We start from the raw sequence: 25,977 nt of genomic DNA on the forward strand, positions 1-25,977 counted from the left end.
AAAAAAGCGTCAGACTATGCGATCATGTTACAACCATGCATAGCAAGTCATTTTCCAATGTAAATGCGATGTTCCTAAATCTAGAATGCATGTGTTGAATGCAAAATATCCATAGAGCTCATCCCTAAGTCTCTACTCTTGTTCTATGCGATGATACAAAATGCATATAAGCAAGGTGACCGCATACAATCATATCCTATCTCTAGGATGCATGCGATGCGTTGATAACAAATAGTGCTCATTCCTAAGCGCCCATCTCTTGTTTATGCGTTTTAATCTGGCTCTTTCGAGACTAGATTCTAACCTGACCTTTCCAAGTCTAGATCCTGTCCTTAGACTACCCTCCCGAGTATCTCTAATGGGCGAATGAAGCATACATAAACAAGATAATCGCAAAGAATGAAGATTCCCTAGTTGTGCTAGCTAAATACTTCTCAACCCATTCAACTGATTTAGCTACTCATGTGTGAATAACGGAGAGTGAACAAATATAGAGAAGGAAATTCCATTTTTATAGATGAGTTGAGTACAAAATGACAATGGAAAGTAAAGGTAGAGACCCTGGTAGCAATTCCTTGCTGACCAAGGCTTTTTACACTGAAATCTCTATTCTAATTTAAAGATGTTTCCGCTTCCGCAGGCGTCGGCCCTCAACCCCTTCTCTGAAGAATGCCTTTGGTATTTATAGAGCATCCATGATGAAAGGCGGCTTCTCTCTCCTGGTTATACAGATGTGACGGCTTTAATTCCTGATTGATGCGCCGAATAATTGTCACCAATAAAGCTGAATGTACTTTGTGACCGTTATCGGCTGTCAACTTAATTTAGATTCGACTGCCATCAGCTTTCTGTCCCATCGCTCTTAATTATCCTTTCACCCAGATGCTCCCACCATGTTACGCTGACCAAGTTGCGGTGATCCTTCTCGGGCGAATGTTTGTGAGCACGATCAACGCAAAGCCTTGTGGCGAAGTTACACTCGACCAATGAATTCCTATAATGCAATATTTGCATTGCGTTAACGCATATTTTGCACAAAAATACAAAAATCAACTATTCTAATGCGCTGAACGCATGCGACCGCAATATCATGAAGACGATGCTTAATTGACGCAAGTTAACATATTTCATCAACGCAATCCAACATTGTTTAAGAACTTAGCACTATGATAAAGTGCATTTCTAACCGTTATCACACCCCCAAATTTAAACAATGCTTGTCCTCAAACATAAGCTAAAGATTCCTTTAACAAGTCAATCAGAAAGTTCTTTTCCTAGACTTCTCAAGGATACTTCATTCAAATCCTATATACCTGAATTTCCTTAAGTCTTATTCAAGTCTCTTCTTAAAATATTTCTAAGACTTAGGGACTGCAAGCTTAACTTTTAAATAAACTTTACTAAATTCCGGAGCATCGCATGATTTATTTCAAAAAGAAAATTTTCTACTGGGGTGTCAAATGATTTTATCCTTGCACAAAAATTTTCTTCATTGATATTTTTTTCTGACCTTGCACTGGTCCAACTGCCTTGCCTTCGTTTTGGCTTGCCCCCACGAGTGTCATGCGGATATCCAACTACGAGCAATGCACTCTTTCTCAGACTAAACTCATACCAATTTGGCAGTGGAGTTGCAGTCATTTGTTTATGCGTTGATCCTGGTGACTTACTTTCGTTTTGGCTTGCTCCCACGTGTGTCATGCGGACACCCAACTATGGGTAAGTGCCTTTCACAACTTAACTCTTATCAACATGGGTATCCCATTGCATTGACAGTGGAGTTGCTATTATCAATATATATATATATATATATCACTTAGAGAAGAAAGGTTGAAAATAAATACCTCACCCCCAAATTTAAAATGCGACAATGTTCTCATTGCCAAACGATTGAAATGAGTCATGCGATGTTCTTAGAATGCGTTGTAAAGAGAGTTTGAAAGAAAGCTAGCAAACCCCTAACTTCTAGAAATGTTTCATGCGGTGACTATCTTAAGACTAAGTTGACTCTAGTATATACGAAAGAAATAGAAGCATATTTTTCATCATTGAAATCATACTTGGTAAAGAAACAGAATGCAGTAAACTACTAAATTTATCTATGTCAAATGATTGCGGTGATCAAAGAGGATGCGGTGATAAAAATTGTAAAGACTAATATGTGATGCGATAGCGCAAAATTTGAAATAAAGATAAGGAAGAGTACACCCCCAAATTTGCGCTGTCGCCCGCATTGTGTATTGACGCGTCCATCTTTGCGGCGATCTCTCTTCTTTGGATTGCGGTGATAGAGTGATATAATTTGTTGCTTCAAATAGCATCTCCACAATCCTGTGCCTTAATCGTTGTAAACAAATAAAGAGAGGGTCAAATGATTTAAAACAAAACAACAAGCTTTTTTTTAAGGAGTGTAGATAAATAGTAAACAAAGTGATTGCGATCGTAGATAATAACGAGTAAGATAAAAGTTCATGAAGTATTTGATGCAGGAAAAGGATATTCAAAAGGATTGCGTCCTTGATGAGGTTGAATCATATAATACTCAGGTACCACTTATTTTAGGCTGGTTTGTTCACATCCATGGTGGCTTTTCTCTCTTTTCTTTGTCCTCGGGGATCTTTACTGCCTTAATCCGGAGTTTCTCCCCATGAATGCTCATTATGATTTCTCTCTTGCGCACATCAATTTGAGCGTGACCGGTTGACAGGAACAGTTGTCCCAATATGATGGGCGCATCTTCGTCTGCTTTATAATCCAAAATGAGAAAGTATGCCAGTAGGATGAATTTATCGATTGAAATTACGACATTTTTCAACTCTTCTTCAGGGTATATTCGATATCTATTTGCGAGCAGGAGAATTTCCTTTGTGGGCGTAAGTGTGCTGGCATTTAATTGTTTGAAGATTGATAGCAGCATTATGTTTATACCTGCCTCAAGATCGCTTAGTGCTTGGCCTCTATAGGTCCCTCAGATAGAGCATGGTATCGAAGATTCCTAGGTCGCCCATTTTAAGTGGGATCATAGCATTTTGCGCTACAGCCACTATTGCGATCTTTCCTTCCTCATTTTGTTCCTCTTTCAGTCTTTGTGGAGTTACTGGTGGTTGGACCTCTTCTATTCCAAGATTTAGAGGCTTAAGGGTGGACGCAACTTCAGGGTTTATTTTCTCGGGCTTCTCTAAAATATAGGTCAATGGGTCTTCGGTAAATGCTGCATTCAAGTTGGTCGCAATGTTCTTTTCCCCTACTTCCGCAGTCATGTTGTCGCTTAGCAAGGAGACTGCTAAGCATTGTTCCTTCCCATTCCCCCAGCATTGCAAGAGAGCTCAGTTGAGCTCGGCAACGCTTCTTGCGGTCTATTTTTCAGCTCGCCCGCAATTTGTCCCATTTGAATTTTGAGATTTTTAATGGATGTAGCTTGATTCTGAAGCATAGATTTGTTTTTCTCAATGTATTGCTTCAGCAAGCTCTTTAAGGATGAAGATTGCGGTGGTTGTGAGTTGCTAGCTTGGCTTTGCGTTGGACCGTTGTTTTGCGGGAAAAATCTGGGTGGCCCTCCTTTTTGTGCCATAGGTTTTAAGCTTTGTTGTTGATTTTTTCACGCAAAATTTGGGTGGTTTCGCCACTTGGGGTTATATGTATTGGAATAGGGATTATCTCTCATAAAGCATACCGACTGCGGGTTTGTTGGGCATTCCTCCATCGGGTGAGCATCTCCTCGAATGACACAACTTACGAACGTTTGAGTAATTGCACTAACCTGCCCTTTCTTCGCTCCCGTATTATTAATTGCGATGCCTTGTATCAGACTCATCATCAAAGTTATTTAATTTTGCAGGTATGCGATGACTCCATTGTTTGCGTCATTATCTTTAATTCTTAATCTCTGATCGCTTTCCCTTCAATCCTCGTGATTTTTGGAAATGCGATCAAGTATACTCTTAGCCTTCTCATATGTTTTGTCGAGCAGACCACCAGCGACTGCCGCATTGGCAGCGGTCTGCGAAGAGGGATTCAATCCTTGGTAGAAAATTTCCATTTGCAGGCAATCTGGTAAGCCATTATGTGGACTGTCTCTTAGCAGCCGCTTAAAACTCGCCCAAGCATTGTTGAGCAATTCGTCATCTTCTTGTTCAAAATTTGTTATTAATTTCCTTCTCCTAGCATTCTCAGTTGGTAGGAAATACTTCTTCATAAATTTTTCCACCACCTGTTCCCACGAAGTTATCTCTCCCGGTTCGAGAGAATATGCCCATTTCCTTACCTGATCACACAAAGAAAAGGGAAACAGAGTTAGTCGAACTTCCTCAGTTGAGATATTTGGGTACACAAAAGTGTTGCAGATTTCTATGAAGCTCTGGAGATGGACGTGCGGGTCTTCGCCACGCCTTCCTCCAAACTGCCTAGCAGCCTGGATCATCTACAACATTACCAACTTCATTTCAAACCTCGATCCATCTAGTGCCAGCCTCATGATTCCTGGAGAGAAATCGTAGAGGTTAGGTGACGCATAGTTTCGAATGGGTCTATTGCGGTCATTCGCCAGAAGGATGGGGTTGCCCATCATATTGTTCGCATTCGTGACTTTTTCTGCTGGTTGTTCTGCCATTCTTGGTGTTCCTTCTTGTTGTTGTTGGCTGTCTCTTAATCTTCGTCTAAAATTCCTCTCAATCTCTGGGTTGTAATTCACCAGAGATTGAGAGTCTACAAAGAAATCAGAAAAATTACCGTTAGCACTCTATTTTGCCGAAGTTCTCGACACCGGCACCAAAAATTTGATGCTTGTATTTATGAAATGGAAATATGGATGATATGCATTGATGGAATTGCGTTGTGCACTTAAGTTTCCCCAGCGGAATCCAAGGGTAAATTCCTCTGAGTTTCCTGGTAAGTCCAGGGTCGAACATAGGGACTTGTGAAAACAGTTTGCATTAATAATTTTATGAATCCTTACGGTAACCAAGTAAATAAATTATGGGTTTGTTGTTTGATTGTGTTGACAAGAAATAAATAAACAATAGTGGCGGAGTTAAGAAAAGACAGTTGCGTTGATAGATGCAATGAGTATGCGATGAACGGGTTGAGAAGATCTTTAGCTAGCATTACTTAGGAAAGCGTCAGACTATGCGATCATGTTACAACCATGCATAGCAAGTCATTTTCCAATGTAAATGCGATGTTCGTAAATCTAGAATGCATGTGTTGAATGCAAAATCTCCATAGAGCTCATCCCTAAGTCTCTACTTTTGTTCTATGCGATGATGCAAAATGCATAAAAGCAAGGTGACCGCATACAATCATATCCTATCTCTAGGATGCATGCGATGCGTTGATAACAAATAGTGCTCATTCCTAAGCGCCCATCTCTTGTTTATGCGTTTTAATCTGGCTCTTTCGAGACTAGATTCTAACCTGACCTTTCCAAATCTAGATCCTGTCCTTAGACTACCCTCCCGAGTATCTCTAATGGGCGAATGAAGCATACATAAACAAGATAATCGCAAAGAATGAAGATTCCCTAGTTGTGCTAGCTAAATACTTCTCAACCCATTCAACTGATTTAGCTACTCATGTGTGAATAACGGAGAGTGAACAAATATAGAAAAGGGAATTCCATTTTTATAGATGAGCTGAGTACAAAATGACAATGGAAAGTAAAGGTAGAGAGCTTGGTAGCAATTCCTTGCTAGCCAAGGCTTTTTACACTGAAATCTCTATTCTGATCTAAAGATGTTCCCGCTTCTGCAGGCGTCGGCCTTCTCTTTGTCCTTGAAGCTTCCGGCGCTGTCCCAAGCTTACCGAAACGATCCAGCACAACTTCTTCCCTCGCGTCCGCCTTAAAATGAAAGAAAACTAAGAACAAAGATGTGCGAACTTAAGTATGAAATCTCTAACTGTTGAACTCATGAACCGATCAACCCCTTCACTGAAGAATGCCCTTGGTATTTATAGAGCATCCATGATAAAAGGTGGCTTCTCTCTCTTGGTTGTATAGATGGGACAACTTTAATTCCTGACTAATGCGCCGAATAATTTTCACCGATAAAGCTGAATGTACTTTATGACCATTATCGTTTGTCAACTTAATTTGGATTCGACTGTCATCAGCTTTCTGTCCCATCGCTCTTAATTATCCTTTCACCCGGATGCGCCCACCATGTTGCGCTGACCAAGTTGCGGCGATCCTTCTTGTGTGAATGTTTGCGAGCATGATCAACATAAAGCCTTGCGATGAAGTTGTGCTCGACCAATGAATTCCTATGATCACAATCTTTGGATTGCGTTAACGCAAATTCTGCACAAAAATACAAAAATCAACTGTTCTAATGCGCCGAAAGTATGCGATCGCAATATCATGAAAATGATGCTTAATAGACGCAAGTTAACATATTTCATCAATGCAATCCAACATTGTTTAAGAACTTAGCACTATGATAACGTGCATTTCTACCCATTATCACCTACTCATTGGGAATGATGTAGGTTTATTGACTTCAGTTAAGAACTAGCCAATGACCCAATTCCAAATGAAAGAACTGGCCAACTACACCAATTCCAAATGTGTAGTAGCTTGTGAAGCTACTAAGGAGGTCGTTTGCCTCAGGAAGTTCCTGATTTATTTGGAAGTTGTTCCAGATATGTCTAGGCCCATCACTCTTTATTGTGATAATAGTGGTATTGTGGTGAATTTCAGAGAGCCTAGGAGTCACAAGCGCAGCAAGCGTATCGAGCAAAAATACCATCTCATCAGAGAGATTGTGCATTGAGGGGACGTGATTGTCACAAAGATAGCTTCAAAGCACAATGTTGCTGATCCGTTTACGAAGGCTCTCACGACTACAGTGTTTGAAGGTCACCTTCATCATGGGTTTACGAGACCGTCCACGGTTTGACTAGAGCAAGTGGGAGTATTGTTGTACTGGCCTTTTATGCCATAATTTATTTTTTTGTGCTTATTTTTTTTCTCTTGTACATCCCATTAGCTTTAGGAAAAGTGGGAGATTATTGAGGTTGATGCCCTAAATCTTGTTAGGGTCTTGTAGTTTGTAAACACTTGTATGAACAAATATTTTGTGATGTAATAATATGAGATATTTTATTCACTACTATCTATGAAATATGAGATATTTTAGTTGCATTAACCACAAACCAATGAACTAAGATCCATGGTTATTGTTGTAACTTAAGCATGTATGTGATGATATACAAATGGATCGTGCTCTATGTGACAACTTAAATGGTATGTAGTATATAGATAAAAGAGGGATTATCCTGATGACGCTACGAGTGTGTCCTGCTTTGTAGATGTTACAAGTGTTGTTAAGTACTACAAATGGTTTGATCCTGACCATTCATGTATTAGACATGCGAGCGGGGATGCTTTATACAAAAGAGTTTGTATAAGACCGGACCACGAAATGTTTAGTTTCGTTATATAACGCCGTTCATGACAAAGTCTTTAATTTCATCAGGATGACCATAGGTAACATGACCTTAATCCTAAGTGAGTTGGGAACTTTTGCCTATGAGGGTGATCCTTTGATTTATATGGGTGCGAGTGGCCATATCATCGACTCAAACTTACCACTTTGGAGATTCGTCTGATGGGGAGCTGAGAACTCAGCTATGCAAGATGGAATTCACTCATTCCCTGATTCAGGGATAAGTAGATAAATTGCTCCCTTAGGGCTAATTCCGGGACTTAAACAATGTGGTGCCACACATTCTCTTGGCCCGAGAAGGATTTTTTCATCGTAGGACTATGATGTATTGTTCATTAGAGGAATCAGTGGTACTTAAGAAGTTAGATGTAATTACAGGGGCAAAACGGTAAATTGTCCCAATTGTATTTACGAGCGATTTGTGAAGGGTCATCATATTGTTGATTGGTTATATCCAATAGACATAGAAATATAGTTGTAGCGTGAAGAGTGCAGTTGCCAATCTTTAGTAAAATGCCTAACAGTTAACAGATGGTAGATATCGTGATTAAAGAGTTTAGTTAGTTATTCATGTACCGTTGGAGCTTCAAGCTACAGGTCTATAAGGTCCCCTTGGTAGCTCAATGGATTCATGTTTGGAATCAGTTTTTGGGTTAGTTTGAAGTGTTCAAATTAACAAGAGAAATTTTGATTATATATGATATAATTAAATTGCATAAATTATATGAAATATAATTGACTTAATGTATTAGATACATTAATTGGAGGAATTATTATTAAATGCTATAAGGGAGAAAGAGAATTATGGTTTATATATTGCATGAGATATGATATTAAAGCTATAAGTTATGAATATATTATTTATTTGTAATTTAATCAATTATGGGATAATTGGTTTCAATTTTTTCTCCCAATAACCAACTTAGTAGGAAGTTGTGATCAGTTATGGTAACTGATGGATAAAATAAAAATTGTTTTCATTTTTTCACTATATGATCATTAAGCGATTGATAATCGTACACATAAAATAAATAGCCATACGATAGCTTGAGAGCATGAACGATCGTGCAATAAGTTTGCTATACGATAGTCACTTGTTTTCTAAACGATCGAGTACTCAGTCTATATGATAGACTTTAGACATCTCCCACTTACTCGATCGTCTATACGATTTGTCAATTCCTCTTATCCTTTACCAAATCCAGAGCCCACAACTCTTGGATTCTCACACCGAGAATACCCAGGTAGCCTTCTGGTGGTGTTTACTTATTGATCGAGGGTCGAGTGTTATTTTTTCTTGTTCGAGGAGATTGCTGAGGCGTGATGATTCGTGTTGGTGAACGATTGTGCTGTTAGATCGAGGGAACGAGAAGAATAGTTCTTCAAGGGTAAGTTCTCTTGATCCTTAGTATTTTCCTTTTGAAGCATGCTATAATTTAGAGTGTATGCATAATTATTACTGTTTGATTGTAAATGTGTATGTTCTGTCACAATGGGGTTTGGAACGATCTCGCTTCTGCTCACTAGTCATTTTGATAAGAGTTCCTTCACATACAACACTAAGAAAGCTACTGAAATGTTGATGATCTTCTTGTAGACACAAGGTTCATTGACATTCTGGTCAAAGCCATAAGACTTGATCGCAGTATCAAATCTTATAGTCTAAGATCGAGATGCCTGTTTCAATCCATAAATGACCAATTAAGCTTGCAAACCATTTGCTCTTGACCTTGTTTAATGAATCTTTCTGGTTGTTGCATGTTAATGGTCTTTTCAAGATTACCATTAAAAAGGCAGTCTTGATGTCTATTTGCCATATCTCATAGTCATAATATGTGGCAATGGACACGAGAATCCGAATAGACTTAAGCATGACAACAGGTGAGAAAGTTTCTTCATAATTCACTCCTTTAACTTGGGTATAACCCTTTGTCACAAGTCTAGCTTTAAAGGTGTGCACTTAATCATCTGCATATCTTTTCCTCTTCTAGATCCATTTGCATCTTATAGGTTTTACCCCACCAGGTTGAATTACAAGATCTCAGGCAGAACTGAAGTACATGACCCCACTTCCAAATCCATGTCTTTAACCCATTCATCTTTGTCTACATCATTCATTGTCTAGTTATAGGTCAATGGGTCCTCAACGTTATTATCTAGTATGATGGCTTGGGCTTCTGTTAAAAACACATAGCGAGCAGGTTGGTTCATAACCCTTCTACTACGTCGAGGCATTCTTAACTCTTGAAATGGATGTTCTTGACTAGATGAACCAACATCAACAACTCTTGTTGATGTACTAGCCTCTTCCATAACTCTTATTGAAGTTTCAGTAATTTCATTAGAAAGCTCATTTAACACAATTTTACTGCGTGGCTTATGCTCACTGATGTGATATTCTTAATAAAAATGTAACATTTATCGATACAAATACTTTATGTTCTCTAAGATCAGAAACGAAATCACATCTCGTTTTCTTGGGATAGCCTACAAATAGGCTGGACGAGGTTTCAATTTCTTTGGATTTATCTCAAGCACATGTGTTGGACAACTCCAAATTCTCAAGTGTCGTAAATTACCTTTACGACCTCTCCATAATTCCAAAGAATTTTTAAAAACACTTTTGGATGGAACATTGTTCAAAGTATGTATTGCAGTCATCACTGCATAGCTCCAAAACGAGAGGTAACTGAGCATAACTCATCACAGACCAACAATGTCCAACAAGGTTCTATTTCTCCTTTCTGATACACCATTTTGCTGAGGTATACCAGGTACTGAGAGTCGAGAAGTGGTTCCATGTTCTATCAAATAGTTTTGGAATCCCAATCCATATACTCTCCATCTCAATTTGATCGAAGTGTTTTAATGGTTTTACCCAATGGATTCTCAACCTTAACCTTATACTCTATGAACTTTTCAAGAGCTTTAGACTTGTATTGCATTAAGTAAAGATACCCATATCTTGAATAATCATCTATAAAAGAGATGAAATATTCATACCTTCCTTTTGCCTTAACATTCATCGGACTATAGAGGTCTACATGTACAAGTTCTAAGGGCACGTTGGCTCTATAACCTTTTCCAGTAAAAAGGTATTTTTGTCATCTTGCCTTCGAGGCATGACTTATATATGGCAAAAAAAATTTCTTTTAACTTGCTTAGAAGTTCGCTCTTAATCAACCTCTTAATTCTATTGAGATTTATGTGACCTAACCTTAGATACCAAAGATAGGCATTTTCTTTAGGAGAAATCTTTTGTCTTTTATTTTAAGTTGTTGTAGTTCTTAATATTTCAGTATTTAGAAGTTCTTTAGATGCTAACAGCCTTAGCACATACAAATTACTTTATAAAATTGTAGAACAAATATGAACCTCATCTTGATAAATAAACGTTTTACTTACATTAAATGAGATAGGATAATTTTGTTTAAGCAAATATTTTACAGAAATTAAGTTCCTTTTTTCAAACCAGGAACTACATATACATTGTTCAATAATAAATAAGATTTTTTTAAAAGTAATTTGACGCTTCCCACTGCAACCGCTGAAATGTCTTGCCTAGTTGCAACCTGCATGGTTATCTTACCAGTCTTAAGTTGCCGCCAACAACTAATTTCCTTGAAAATAATAACAAACGTGATTAATGGCCCTTGAATCAACTATCCAAGCTGAATCATCATTCTCCACTAAACAAGTTTCCAAAACTAGTAAATCATATTTATCTTGTTTAACCTTCTTTTTCTCTGTCAAGTATTTAGGGCAATTCATTTTTCCAGTGTCCTTCCTAATTGCAATGGAAACAATTTTCTTTTGTAGCCTTGGCTTTTTTCTTACTTGTGGGCTGCAGCCTGATTAGCTTTATTCCCTTCATCACCCTTCTTCTTCTTCCATTTCTTAATGTCAGAGGAAGAAGGCACAAACTTAGTTCCAGAGGTCAAACCTCTGTGAAAATTTTTAAAGGAAGTAGCAACATTTGCCTTCCTTTTCTGTCCTTTGACTTTCATCAAAGACTCGTAAGTCTGTAGCTCATTTAGGAGGGTGGTAAGATTGTAATAAATTATGTTCATAACATTATTGCTAGAACAGTAGAAAACTATTTGGAAGAGATCCTAGAATAAAGCTAATTTGATTGGACTTGTCAATGACGACCCCATTCATTTCTACCACGTTGAAGTGGAACATCATATTGAGAACATATTCTAGCACCAAGGCCCCCTGGTTCCTACGGTATTGAAAATGAATTTTAGAGCATCATGCTTGATTTGTGTGGAGATTGTCCAAAAATCTCTCGCAACGAGTCCATGATCTCGCGTGTAGTGACCATGTTCTCATGTTTCTTAGCCAAGACATCGATTAAGGTAGTAAGTATATATGCTTTGGCCTTGTTGTTTTCTTTCATCCACCTTTCGTATGCATCCCAAATATTTCGAGATGCAATGAGAGTGGAGACTTGAGGACACTTCTATAGTAAGACAAACTCTAGGTCGTCAATGATTAGTACAGTGTTTGTCGTGTTTTTCCAGGTTGTATAATTATCATCAGTCAATTTGTCGGCACTAAGCAAGTTAATAGCAGCGCTAGTCATATTTATTGAAAACAAACAAATTATTTATATTAGGAAGCGCATAACTTTTTAAATCCAATCAAGTTTAGCAAAATTTTAATATACCCTATGTGACATCTAATTTTGCAATGACGCTTCAATGATTTAGGAAAAAGCCACCGAAGGGTGCATATTCACCCCTTCACTGAATTGAGACACTCTCAACTAATTATTACACCATAATAACTCTTATTCCTATAATAATTAGTTACCATTGGTTTGACCAAGAAATTATTAACTAGTGTGACCCTCCATTTTAGATTCTAGAGTTCTGCCTCAATGAGGCAACCGAAGAAAAAAATCGGTTGGGGCAAAAAGTAAAGCGACCCTATCCATTACTGGTGTTTGAGATTGATTCCATGCAAACATCTTTTGAAGGGGGGACAAAAATTGAGGTGCCACGAGACCGAGTATAAAATTTCACTTGCAAACCAATGAAAATGGTCGTGGGATGTGTTAACACACATCTCTCTCCCACTTACTATAATAAATTTCTCCTTGATATTGACCTATGCAAACACCTTCCAAAGGGGGTCAAAAATCAAGGTGTCATTACGTGTTTTAAACCTAGGGTTTATTACTTAGGTAAATCCAGCTAATAATTTATCTAAGTCATTTGTTAATTTGTCCAATATAACACTTATATTAGATAGTTTAACAATATATTATCATTATTTATTAGACACTCTAATAAATGTTAATCTTCTATTTCATGCTTATAAAATATTTGACTAATTCACCTTCCAGGTCAATCCCCAGGTAGGAGTATTTCGTTACCGTCAGTGTAAATACCCAGTCCTAGACAAAACCATCCTTATACCAATGTCTGTTATAAGTAAATATTTTATAAATTTAATCTTTTATGCTTTCATTTTCAATACATTTTAAAAAAAAGAAAAGATTAACCTGTTTCTAATCATATTAGAAATATTTTAACATAAGTCTAGTGAATTAATTTTAAACAATTTAAAAATAATTAAGATCTTATATTTGCATGCAACTCTTTGTTATAGATTTAATCTATCTCATTAAACATATATCACTTATATTTTAACAAATTATTAAAAACTATAACATGCACAGTAATGATATTAGTTAAAAAATAATTATTATATTTGTGAAGTAATATCATGTTCAATGCATTTCTATTTTCATCATATAATATAACATTTATATTAAATATGATGTATCAATATATTTATCCTGATTAACTATATGGCATACTATATGCAATATATAATTAATATAATTAAACATACATCTCATGCATATTAAAAATATATTATAGCAATAATAGACCAAATATTGGCACCATAATAAAAACATTAAATTAAATTACATTATAATTTAAAAATAAAAATTACCTTCAACCGTTTGAAGAAAATAGTCACTTTCGTGCTTGAAGAAAATTGCCACATTCATGTTGAAAGAAAACTGCCACGACCCTTTCATGATGCACAACCAATGATGGACGATAGTTAATGACGGACAAAACATGACGGACGATAGAAATTTGTACAAATACCTCTCGGGTTTGCACTCCATAATCCATCTTTCACCTCTCTCTCTCTCTCTCTCTCTCTCTATATATATATATATATATATATATATATATATAACTTTTTCACAACAAACACTTCGTCACAAGTAACCTGGACTTACAAACTCGATTTCCCAAACACCGGACATTTATGTTGATCAAATCAAAATAAAAAGTTGTAAATTTAAGTGTCAATATTTGTAAACATCTATTACGCAATTATATGTGTATATATATATATATTGCTTTTCTCCAAATAAGAATACATGATGTGTGGGATCCTTAGGATCCTTATTTGGAAGAGAGAAGTAATTTTGTGAGAGGAGTTCTTGAGGAAGAAGATTGAGATTGCAAAGAGAATCATTTTCTTCTTGTGTGCTTGTTATGTGTTGGAGAGCATTTTTCAACGGATCTCTCTTTTCCTCCTTTTTACTTGTGAGAGTGTAAAGATTGTTTGGAGGGGAAGTTATAACTTCCTTCCATTATCTCCAAATAATTCCCAATGGGAATTACTTTATTATTTAAATTAATGTATATTAAATCTAGTTTAACATATTGTTGAACAAATAATAATTAATTAGTTTGTAAATTAAATATCGTATATTTAATTTTATTTGAATCATATTCAAATAATATTCTCTCACATAACATATGGTGTAATGTGAATCTCATATTAACTATAATCTATAATTTTAATATGAATCATGTTCATATTAATTATAACCTATAGTTTTAATATGAATCTTATTTATATTAATTTTAACCTATAGTTTTATATGAATCTCATTCATATAACTAATATTTGAATTTTATTCAAATATTTATCTCTTATATATATAATTAATTAATTAATTCTCATATTTAATTTGATCAATTCAAATTAATCTAAGATTAATTTATTCTTATTTTACTTTTAGTGAGCTAGCAAGGGGACCTTATGGACCTACAGATTAGAACCTCTAATGATATGAGACTAATTAATTAAACTCTTTAAATTAAATTAATCAATATTCGTTTACTACAAGTCGCTCCACTAAAAACCCATAGCTGCAGTCTTCGTACTTAGATATATTTTTGTGTCCATGGATATAACCAACCAATAGCAAGTCGACCTTTCATGAATTGCTCATAACTACAATTGGATCAAATTACTGTTTTTCCCTTGTAGTTTTATCTAAATCCTTAAGTACCATCGATCTCTCCAATGAACAAATAATTTATAGTCCAACTATAAACTAATCCCTCCCGGGCTAATGAGAGGGTGATTCCTTAATGTTCAAGACCCGAAATCAACTTTTAAGGGATAAATTCATCTACTTACCCTAAAGATGAGAAGTAATGAATTTTATCTTGTGTAGCTATGTTCCCAGCTCCTTACTCAGACAAATCCTTAAAATGACAGGCTTATTGAATCGACAAATATGGTCACTCTCACCCATATAGATCAAAGAATCGCCCTCATAAATAAGAGTTCATAACTCACTCAAGATTAAGGCCGAGTCACATATGGTCATCCTATGAAATGTTAATCTCTTCCATTAATGATGTTAAAAAGAGAGACTAATCCTTTCACAGTCTGGTCTTATACAAACTCTTTATATAGAATACCTTCACTCGTATGTCTCCACATGAACGATTAGGATCAGATTGTTTATAATATTTTGCAATTTTTGTAACAATTACAAAATGAGTCGTATCCATAATGTCACCAGGATAAGACACCCAACCTTATCCATATCTTACAGACCACTTAGGTTATTACTTAAATATGATCTATCTGTATGTAACCAAATACATGTTTAAGTTATCTAAAATAATCTTAGATCTTAGTTTATTGAATTTTTAATACAATATAAATATTGAATAAAATAACACCATTTTTTTATCAAATAAATAATTTATAAACTACGAGAACCACAAGATTTAGGGCACATACCCCAACATTAGTAATTTTAAGAATTATACAAATTAGGAAAAAATTAATAAAGAGATCGAATCCCACAGTGGAAGTGGGTGATCACTTTGCTTTCAATTTTGTTTTGAAATTTTCAACATATAATAAAAAACACAACATGCATTCACAATGCAATAAAGGTTAAAAACATGAAATAAAAGTTAATTTTATAAAGAAGAAGAAAGAACTCACGTTTGAAGAATTTTTTCTTCAAAAATTTTTTTTACATCTTCTTCTTCCTTAGTGAACCAGTCTTTCACGAACAATATTGTGACGCCACCATAGGGTCTTCCCTGCTATTCTCTTGGCAATGACCAATTTACCGACTCTTGAAAGAGATAAAATGAAATTGAATTTTGGAAATCTTTTTATAGAGAACTCATTTCTCTGTTAAAAAAAAAAAACATTGAGAGAGAAGAGGAAGATGGGAGAAGATAGGATGAGATGGAAGGAGTTTTTTTTTTTACAATAACCAAATCTTCAAAAAGAAAAAAAAAAACTTCCTTTCCCTCCCTTTATTTAAAATATGAAGTGGAATTAAAACATAACTCTCATTTCCTATTATAAGTTAAAATTAAATAATATTTATTTAATTAAATAAACTAATTAATGAATCAACATTTTAATTAAATATCTCATATTTAATTAAATGTACATTTAAATTATATTCAAATGCACATCTATCTCATAGCTTATTGCTTAATATGAATCTCATTGATATTAAATTTTAACTTATAGTTTTAATATGAATTAGATTCATATTATTTCAATATTTCAAACATATTTAAATATATTAAATCTCCCTTTATTATAAAGTTTAATTTTGAATCTTATTCAAAATTAATTTTATATTATAATGTACCTATATACGTTATATTAATTGTATCATATACAAGTAATGTTATTCCCTTTAATAATTTGAACAATTCAAAATCTTCCAAAACTATTGGTTCTTGTTTATCCGTTGTGAGGTAGCAGACAGACCTAATGAACCTACAGATTAGAAGCTCCAATGATCTGAGATTAACTAATTAAAATCTTTAATTACATTAATCAACATTCATTAACTGTGGATCACTCCACTAAAAACTCACAGTTGCACTTTTTGCGTTGTAGAATATTTTGCGTCTATGGATTTAACTGTTACGAGTAAGTTGATCCTTCACAAGTTGTTCGTAATTACAGTTGGATCAAATTACCATTTTACCCATGTAATTACCTCTTACTCCTTAAGTACCACCGATCCCTCTAATGAACAAACTGTTTATGGTCCCACCATAAACGAAGTCCCTCTAGGGCCAGTGGGAGGGCAGGGTGCCCTTTGTTCAAAACCCGAAATCAACACTTAAGGGAACAATTCATCTACTTATCCTAAAGATGGGAAGGAGTGAATTTCATCTTATGTAACTATATTCCCAGCTCCCAACTCAAGCATGTCTCCAAAATGGTAGGTTTATTGAGTCGGCGACTCGGTTACTCTCACCTATACAAATCAAAGGACATTCTAGATAGGAGTCCATAACTCTCTTAGGATTGAGATCGAGTTACATGGTTATCCTATGAAATATTAATCTCTTCAGCCAACAGTGTTACAAATCTTTTTAGTCAATGATGTTACAAAGAGAGATTAAGTATTTTGCGGTCTGGTATTATATAATCTCATTGTATATGATACCTCCACTCTTATGTCTCCACATGAATGATTTGGATCACATTGTTTATAACACTTACAAAATATATCGTATCCATAGTGCTACCAGGATAAAACACTTAATCTTATCCATATACTATATATCCCTTAAGTTATTTCTTGAACGTGATCTACTTGTATGTTTACTACATATTGTTTCAAGTTCTCATGAAATAACCTTGGATTTTTCCCATAATAGATAACTCATTATTGCATATTTAAAATAATAAACTATTATATCAAATAATAAATTAACTATGAGGTTTTAGGGTATAAATCCCAACAATTAACTATTAAACACTTAAAAGTCATTTTGCTAAAAGTTGATTTCAAGTATTATCCTAAACCAACTTATTTTATAAATTCATTTTTAAAATCTATTTTGGTTGATTGCCAAACACTTGATTTTTTTTTCTTTTCAAAATGAATCATTTTTTAAATTAAACACTTGAAAAGGTATTCCAAACATACCCTAAATTTATTTGATATAATGTCATATGTTTCAAGTTTACTTTTAATTAAGAAAGATGAATGAAGCCTGAGATGGATGTGTAGGATCGTATGGCAACACTAGAGGGTGAATAAGATTGCTTCACAAATTAAAACTTTTTCTATAAATTTAAACTAAACTAATTCAATCTAAAATAAATAAATAAGCAATCAAAATTTAGCACAGTGAATTAAAGTAAAATACTAAGTATGCAATTTCATATGCAAATAATTAAGTGCATAAAATAAAAGAGTAGGAAGAAAGAGATGACACCAATAATTTCTATAGTGTGCCTTAAAAAAGTAATTGTTATAGTGATTCAAAATCCTCACTTCACTCCCAAAGACTCCTTTTTGGGTATTTTACTGCAAGGATTCTCTTAAGTGTGGGAACCAAACCAACTTATCATTCTTTTTACGAGTTCAAGAGTCAAACCACAATAGATCATTTTGCACATTTAGGATCCGACTGAAGGTCTGGAAAAATCTAACGAAAGCGTGAAAAAAGCATCTCATCTCTCAATTTATTGTACATAATACTACTTAAAATCAAAGATGCGTCAGAAACAAAGCGTGATAAACATTCATAAGATGCTATTCTCGTTCTTAACCCATGTCCACTATGAGCTCGAGGTTTCCTTCGTAACTCCCGGAACTTCTTCGTAGTGGCTCAGTTCCACGTTAGCAAGAATAGAGAAGAACAAAAGGGAGATAACACTTACCCTTGAAGTCAAAAGATCTTCACTTTCATCTCCGGTATTGCTCACAACAAACAATTACGAACTACCACGAACACCCAAGATGAACACCACCAACAAGTTTCCTCTATATTCTCGGAGGTTTAGAATTCACAAGAGTTTTGTGGGCTTTATACTTAATTTTGGAAATGGAAAGAAAGTAATTTTAGAGAGTAGTGTTGCAGAGAAATTCTTCTGAGGAGAAGAGACTGAGAACTCTCTGTGAAACAATCATGAATTTCACTATCTGCTCCTAACGTGAAATCAACTTTCAGTTGGTTATCAAAGAGTGGGGTGGAGGGAGTTACGATAAATCCCTCCCCGTTATTTAATATATATATATATATATATATATATATATATATGTATGTATATTATCTATTTGACATATATAACTAACCTTATGTTATATTGATAACTTGTAGAAATACAAGTTATTTTTGCTCTTAAGTTGGAACAACTAAGGTTTTTAATGATAGATTCTCCTACTTTTAGAAGAAAACGCATGGATTTATTCAAACGTTAGCAAACTCATGCAAAAGAAGTTTTATTACTAAATATCGCGGCACTAACGCATTGTATTGCAGGATTTCAACGCAAGGATTAACGCTAACACATTAGACAAGTGCCGCAGGAAAAGCTCTAACACATGAGCCATGTGTCGGAGGGAGTTCAACGCAGAGAAGATTCATTACTCTAGGCTGATTGTGTCACATCACCACTTGCAAGTATGGGAAACTGCACCAGGCGGCGTCTGAAACTCTTCCACGCAACAGGCGGTGTCTGAAAAGCTTCTGAGAGTCAGGCGGCTAATCAGGGCATGGACTTTAATGTTGCCCATTCACCAAGTGGACGTGACCAACGCCTATAAATAGATGAAGTCCCTCTAGAGTCAAGAAGTTCGGAAATTATCAAGATCCTTACTCTCTATATATTGTAGTCATAGTTTTAGTTCTTAGAAGTTTTGCTGTGGTGCCAGATGATCAGAAGGGTTGAGAACCACCACCACCGTCGGTCAGGGAGCGGAGGAAGCCACTCTTGAGAAAGACACTTCATCCAATTCCTATACAAGGGATTGTACACAATAAGATTGAGCCAAAGAAATACAAGAGATTGTATTCTTTGGCTTGACTCAGTTTTCTTCATCTCATTTATCGCTTTCACTTTATTTGATTAAATATTGCTTTTGTAAAGACTCTCTGTTTCTTTATAAAATTCGTATATTTGATCCATCATACTTGCCATTGTTTATTTCTTGTTTATGTTGAACGCATTAATACTTTATGCCAAACTTCATTCCAACGCTCAAGCCAAATTGACAAATTGGTAAAAAGCATCTTTAACTTAGATTGTTCGAAAGAATAACTAAGCTGCATCAAGTAGGACGCCTAGTACAGCTAGAGATAGACTTACTGGTGTCTATTATATTCTGTGTTAGACGTATGCATCCTAGAGATAGGTTTTGTATGTTATTCGCATTGAGAAATGTTGAATGAAGTCTAACGCATAAACAAAAGATAAGCAAATCACTCCATCTCATCCACATCACATCCTGGTTTGTGTACATTCATCTTAGACCGATGCGTCCACTTACATTTAACTCCATTCTCACATGATCCATCACTAACTACTCAACTCTTTTGCATCTCTTGCACAGGCACATCAATTTAGTGTAAATAACACATTTCTCACATTTATTTAGAAAAAACCCCTACAGTAGATACAACGCAAGTTCTGCGTTTAGTTAACTGAATCTCTGAGTTCGACCCTGGACTTACCAGGAACCTAAATTAGATTTATACTTGGGTCTGGTTTAGGAAAACTTGAACGTCATTAGGAGTTGTGTGCATTTTGTTGCATATATCTGACGCCCCAACGTGTTACAATTACTTAAACGCATCAAAGCATAAACACACCACTTATACTTAGAACTTATTCTTCCAATTTATTTTATACAAAATACTCCTAGAGCGAATCACCATAGCAACGAACAAGTTTTTGGCGCCGTTTCGGCGAATAGCAGCACGCGTCCCATGAGGGAGTACGAGTCCTCTGTACTGTATGATTTCTCTCCAGGAATCATATACTCAACGCCGAATGGAACTAGGTTCGAGATGAAATCTGTTATGCTTCAAATGTTCTAGTCTGCTGGACAATTTGGGGGTGGTCGTGGTGAAGATCCTCACGCCCACATGAAGCGTTTCCTGAAAACGTGTAATTCATTTGTGATTCCTGGAATCACCCCAAAGGCGATCAGGCTGTCCTTGTTTCCCTATTCTTTGTGTGATGATGCAAAACAATGGGTGAGCTCACTTGAGCCTAGTGAAATCACCACCTGGGAGAAGTTGGTAGAAAAATTTATGCAAAAATACTTCCCACCTACCACCAACACGAGGAGGCGTTGAGAGATTATGAACTTTGAACAAGAAGATGTGAGACCTTAAGCGCCGCATGGGAGCGTTTTAAGGGCTTGGTCAAGAATTGCCCGAACCATGGACTATCTCTAACTATCCAATGGAGACGTTTTATGGAGGACTGAATAGAGCATCGCAGATAGCAGCAGACGCAGCAACAGCTGGTGGACTTATGGACAAATCTTACAATGAGGTTAAAGAGATACTAGACTGCATTGCTAAACACAATATGGAATGGGTGGATGATACGTATGATGGAAGAGCTGATAGAAAGAAGAGATCTCAGAATGTTAATTCTATCGATTCCAATGCAATAGCCTCACTTTCTACTCAAGTGGCTACGATAACCAGCCTTTTGCAGAACATAACGCTGGGAAACACATCAAATCAGCAGAAGGTGAATCAGATAGAGGCGTTTGGGCAGCCCATGGTTAGCTGTGTGGGTTGTAGAGATCCTCACTCTTATGCTGAATGTCCACAAGACCCCCAGTCAGTATGTTTTATCAAAAATAACCCATTCTCTAATACATATAATCCTGGATGGAGAAACCATCCGAATTTTTCTTGGACAGAAGGAAATCATCAGGAGCACCACCCAAGGGCGAACCATCACCAAAGGAATGCACCGCCGGCTGCATTACAACAAACGCATCAGCAACATCAACAACCCTTTAATAGAGGAGGACAGGCGTCGAGCTCAGGATCTCCGCTTGAGAACCTATTGAAGGAGTACATAGCCCAGAATGATGCGTTGCTGAAAAGCCAGGCATCATCTATCAGAAACCTGGAAATCCAGGTAGGGCAGATAACGAGCGAGTTGAAAAACAGGCAGCCTGGAGTTCTACCTAGCAATACTGAAACACCTGGGAACAATAATGGAAATGAGCAATGTCACGCGGTGACGTTGCGAAGTGGAAGAGCTCTTGAAGAAAGAAGAATGAATCAAAGAAATAGCAGTCCTTTGAAAGAATGCATCACACGTTCAATGAATTAGGAAGAAAGAACGCCCGAGACTACAAGCCATTCAGAACCCAGTATGTCTAACGCGGGAAAGCCTGAAGTGACTTTGAACGCATCATTTTCTAGACGTCTGATGAAAAAGAATGATGAACAACAATTCAAGCGATTTCTTGAGCTCCTAAAGCAGCTGCATATCAACATTCCACTTGTAGAGACTTTGGAGTAGATGCCAACATATGTCAAATTTTTTAAGGATATTTTGACGAAGAAGAGAAGAGTCAATGAGAAGGAAGTAATAGCACTAACGCAGGAGTGTAACGCATTAGTAAGCAACAGTCTACCAAAGAAGCAGAAGGACCCTGGGAGTTTCACAGTTCCTTGTTCGATAGAAGGATTGGATGTGGGTCATGTGTTGTGCGATCTAGAAGCCAGCATTAATCTCATGCCACTTTCAATTTTTAAGAAATTGGGGATTGGCGAAACACAACCTACTTCTGTTACTCTTCAGCTCGCTGACAGAACAATTAAGTACCCAGAAGGGAAGATTGAAGACGTTTTGGTGAAGGTTGATAATCTCATATTCCCAGCAGACTTTATTATCTTGGACTATGAAGTAGATAGGGAGGTACCAATTATCCTTGGATGCCCCTTCTTAGCTACTGGGAAAGGTTTAATTGACGTGCATAAAGGCGAATTAACTATGCGCGTGGACAATGAAGAGGTGAGGTTTAATGTGCTCAACGCATTAAAGTTCCCAGATAGTGAAGATTGTCAACTCAATAGTATTGAGTTGCCTGAAGAAGAGACTCATGTATGTGAGGTCCTCCATTGGAGGAAAACTCGAAAGAATCAGAGACACCAAGTCTGAGTGAGCGGTGGACAAAACCAATGTGTCCATCACTTGAAGAACCACCAGAACTCGAGTTGAAACAGTTATCTGGACACTTGAAATATGCATTCCTTGGAACCAACAACACTTTACCTATGATCCTTTCCGCAAATCTTACAGAGCCTAATGAGCAATCTCTCTTGTAGATGCTGAAAAAGTACAAGCGTGCAATAGGCTAGACGCTTGCAGATATCCATGGCATTAGTCCATCTTATTGCATGTATAAAGCGAAGTCGGGGTCAATCGAGCCTCAAAGAAGGCTGAACCCCATAATGAAAGAAGTGGTCAAGAAAGAAATTTTAAAATGGTTAGATGCGGGAGTTATTTATCGTATATCCAACCGTAGCTGGGTAAGTTCAGTCCAATGCGTTCCCAAGAAAGGGGGAACGACCGTGATAGTCAACAGCAATAATGAACTCATACCCTCGAGGACTATCACAAGCTGGCGCATCTGTATGGATTACAGAAAACTCAACGCAACAATTAAGAAAAACCACTTCCCCCGTCCTTCCATCGATCAAATGCTTGACAGACTTGCGAGCAAAGAATTTTATTGCTTTCTCGATAGATACTCTGGTTACAACCAGATTCTGATAGATTCGAAAGATCAGGAGAAGACTACGTTTACTTGTCCTTTTGGAACATTTGCATTCAGACGCATGCCCTTTGGGCTGTGTAACGCACCTGGGACATTTCAAAGATGTATGATTTCTATCTTCTCTGACTTCCTAGAAAAGACCGTTGAAGTCTTCATGGACGACTTTTCAGTCTTTGGAGACTCATTCCAGTCATGCCTAGATAATTTGGAGGTCGTCCTCGCTCGATGCGAGGAAACAAACTTGGTGTTGAATTGGGAGAAATGTCACTTCATGGTGACTGAAGGAATTGTCTTAGGTCACAAAGTATCTAAGGCTGACTTGGAAGTAGATGAAGCCAAAATAGATGTCATAGCAAAACTTCCACCACCATCAAATGTTAAAACTTTACGAAGTTTTCTAGGGCATGTCGTGTTCTATAGACGGTTCGTTAGAGGATTTTCTCAGATTGTGCGACCTCTGAGCGCATTACTAGAGGCGAATCTACCCTATGACTTTAATGAAGACTGCACTGACGCATTTGAAACCTTGAAGTATGTGTTGACGACAGCTCCAGTACTGATAGCATCGGACTGGACGCATCGCTTTATTCTCATGTGCGACGCGAGTGATGTGGCAGTAGGAACAATGTTAGGGCAGAAAAAGGGTAATTTGATACATCCCATCTCTTACGCGTCCAAAACATTAAATGACTCTCAGGAACACTACACCACTATTGAAAAAGAAATGTTGGCTGTAGTGTTTGGCATTGAAAAGTTTCGATCTTACTTAGTTGGTGCGTCAGCCATCATATACACTAAGCACTCAGCCATAAAATTCCTGATGAGCAAAAAAGACGCGAAGCCAAGGTTGATAAGATGGGTGCTGCTACTACAGGAGTTTGATATTGATATCCAGGACAGAAAGGGAACATAAAATCAGGTGGCTGACCACCAGTCCAGGCTAGAGAATGAAGAAATGCAAGCCTAAGAAGGTGAAATCAAGGACGCATTTCCTGATGAAAGCCTGTTTAGAGTTGAAGGCAGGGAACCTTGGTATGTAGACATAGTCAATTATTTAACCACCAAGCAATTCCCCGGGAACTTTAACTCTCAGCAAAAGAAGCGGTTAATTCATGTCAGCAAGTTTTATTTTTGGGATGAACCATTTCTATATAAACAAGGCCCTGACTCCATAATGCGTCGATGCTTTCCGGAGGAGGAGACACAACGCATCTTAGCTGACTGTCATGACTCCCCTTACGGAGGGCACTTCGGTAGGCAAAGAACTGCAGCGAAGGTCCTTTAAAGCGGATACTTTTAGCCCACCCTCTTTAAAGATGCGAGGGAGTTTGTTTGAAAATGTGACCCCTGTCAACGCACCGGGAATATTTCTTCAAGGGACGCAATGCCCTTGAACAATATTCTCGAAGTTGAGCTGTTTGATGTTTGGGGCATAGATTTTATGGGACCTTTTCCCCTATCCTGTGGCCAATAGTACATCCTGCTTGCAGTAGATTATGTATCTAAGTGTGTAGAAGCAGTAGCCTGTGCTAGGAATGATGCGTCCACTGTATCTAAGTTTCTTACCAAGAACATTTTTACACGCTATGGAATGCTAGAAGCTCTGATAAGCAACGAAGGTACGCACTTCATTAATCACATCATTTCCAAATTACTTGCAAAATATAATATCAAGCACAAGATCGCCACTGCCTACCACCCATAAAAAAACGGTCAAGCGAAAGTATCAAATCGAGAATTCAAGTCTATCCTGGAGAAAGTCGTCAATGCAACGCGAAAGGATTGGGCACAGAGGCTAGATGAAGCACTCTGGGCCTACAGAACTGCTTATAAAACTCCTATAGGTATGTCTCCATACTCTCTTGTATTTGGAAAAGCTTGTCACTTACCTTTAGAGTTGGAGCACAAGGCATTTTGGGCAGTTAAAAAGCTAAACATGAGCTTGGATGCCGCGGGTGCTCAACGTAAACTTCAGCTCAATGAGCTCGAGGAGTGGCGATTGAACGCGTACGAGAACAACAAGCTGTACAAAGAAAAGACAAAGCATTGGCATGACCAGCGCATCAGTAAGAAAGAACTTGTTGTTGGCCAAAAAGTTCTATTGTTCATTCACGTCTGCGTTTGTTTCCAGGAAAACTAAAATCCAGGTGGTCAGAACCCTTTATCATTAAGAGAATCTTTCCATATGGAGCTGTAGAAATAACGTGAGAAGATGGCACCAACGCATTCTAAGTAAACGGCCAGAGAGTGAAGCCTTACTTTGAAGATGGACTGAATGCCAAAAATCATCTCTCGCACTACACAAAGCCAATTGAGGCCCGCGTCGAAGTATCCTTGAGTTTGCATCGCCATATATTCCAAGGACGCTTCCTCTATCCTTATCTTTTTGCATTCTGTATTTTATAATGCGTTTGACTTCGTTGATTTATTTGTTTGGTTGTTTTAAGATTGTTCTTTGTTTTTGCTTTTATAAAAGTTGGAAACTTGTTTGTTTTTCTTTAAAAGTTGTGTATAGTCGAGTTGGGAATAACGGACGCGTTAGATGAAAGTCTAACGCATGACCTAGTTGAAGGGACGCGTCTCGAGAACACAAAAACACTCGAGTATTTAGAAATCCGAGACATCTCTTCATCTTTGCATTTATTATAGACGTCAGGC

At 36.9% G+C, this 25,977-nt stretch overlaps 1 protein-coding gene and 1 non-coding gene across 2 annotated transcripts; one reads left to right on the top strand and one right to left on the bottom strand.

The window, feature by feature from the left end:
• Positions 1–20,854: 20,854 nt before the first annotated feature.
• LOC120087415 (small nucleolar RNA R71) lies at positions 20,855–20,957 on the bottom strand. Its single transcript, XR_005484555.1, has one exon. It is a non-coding gene; the product is annotated as a small nucleolar RNA R71 (small nucleolar RNA).
• Positions 20,958–22,058: 1,101 nt separating this feature from the next.
• LOC120084663 (uncharacterized) lies at positions 22,059–22,700 on the top strand. The gene has a single exon (XM_039040473.1). The coding sequence runs from the start codon at positions 22,059–22,061 to the stop codon at positions 22,698–22,700; it is 642 nt and encodes a 213-aa protein (XP_038896401.1).
• The last annotated feature ends 3,277 nt before the right edge of the window (positions 22,701–25,977 follow it).

This window comes from Benincasa hispida, chromosome 9, assembly GCF_027475165.1.
Source record: "Benincasa hispida cultivar pf3 chromosome 9, pf3_genome.v1.1, whole genome shotgun sequence".
Lineage (NCBI taxonomy): Eukaryota > Viridiplantae > Streptophyta > Magnoliopsida > Cucurbitales > Cucurbitaceae > Benincasa > Benincasa hispida.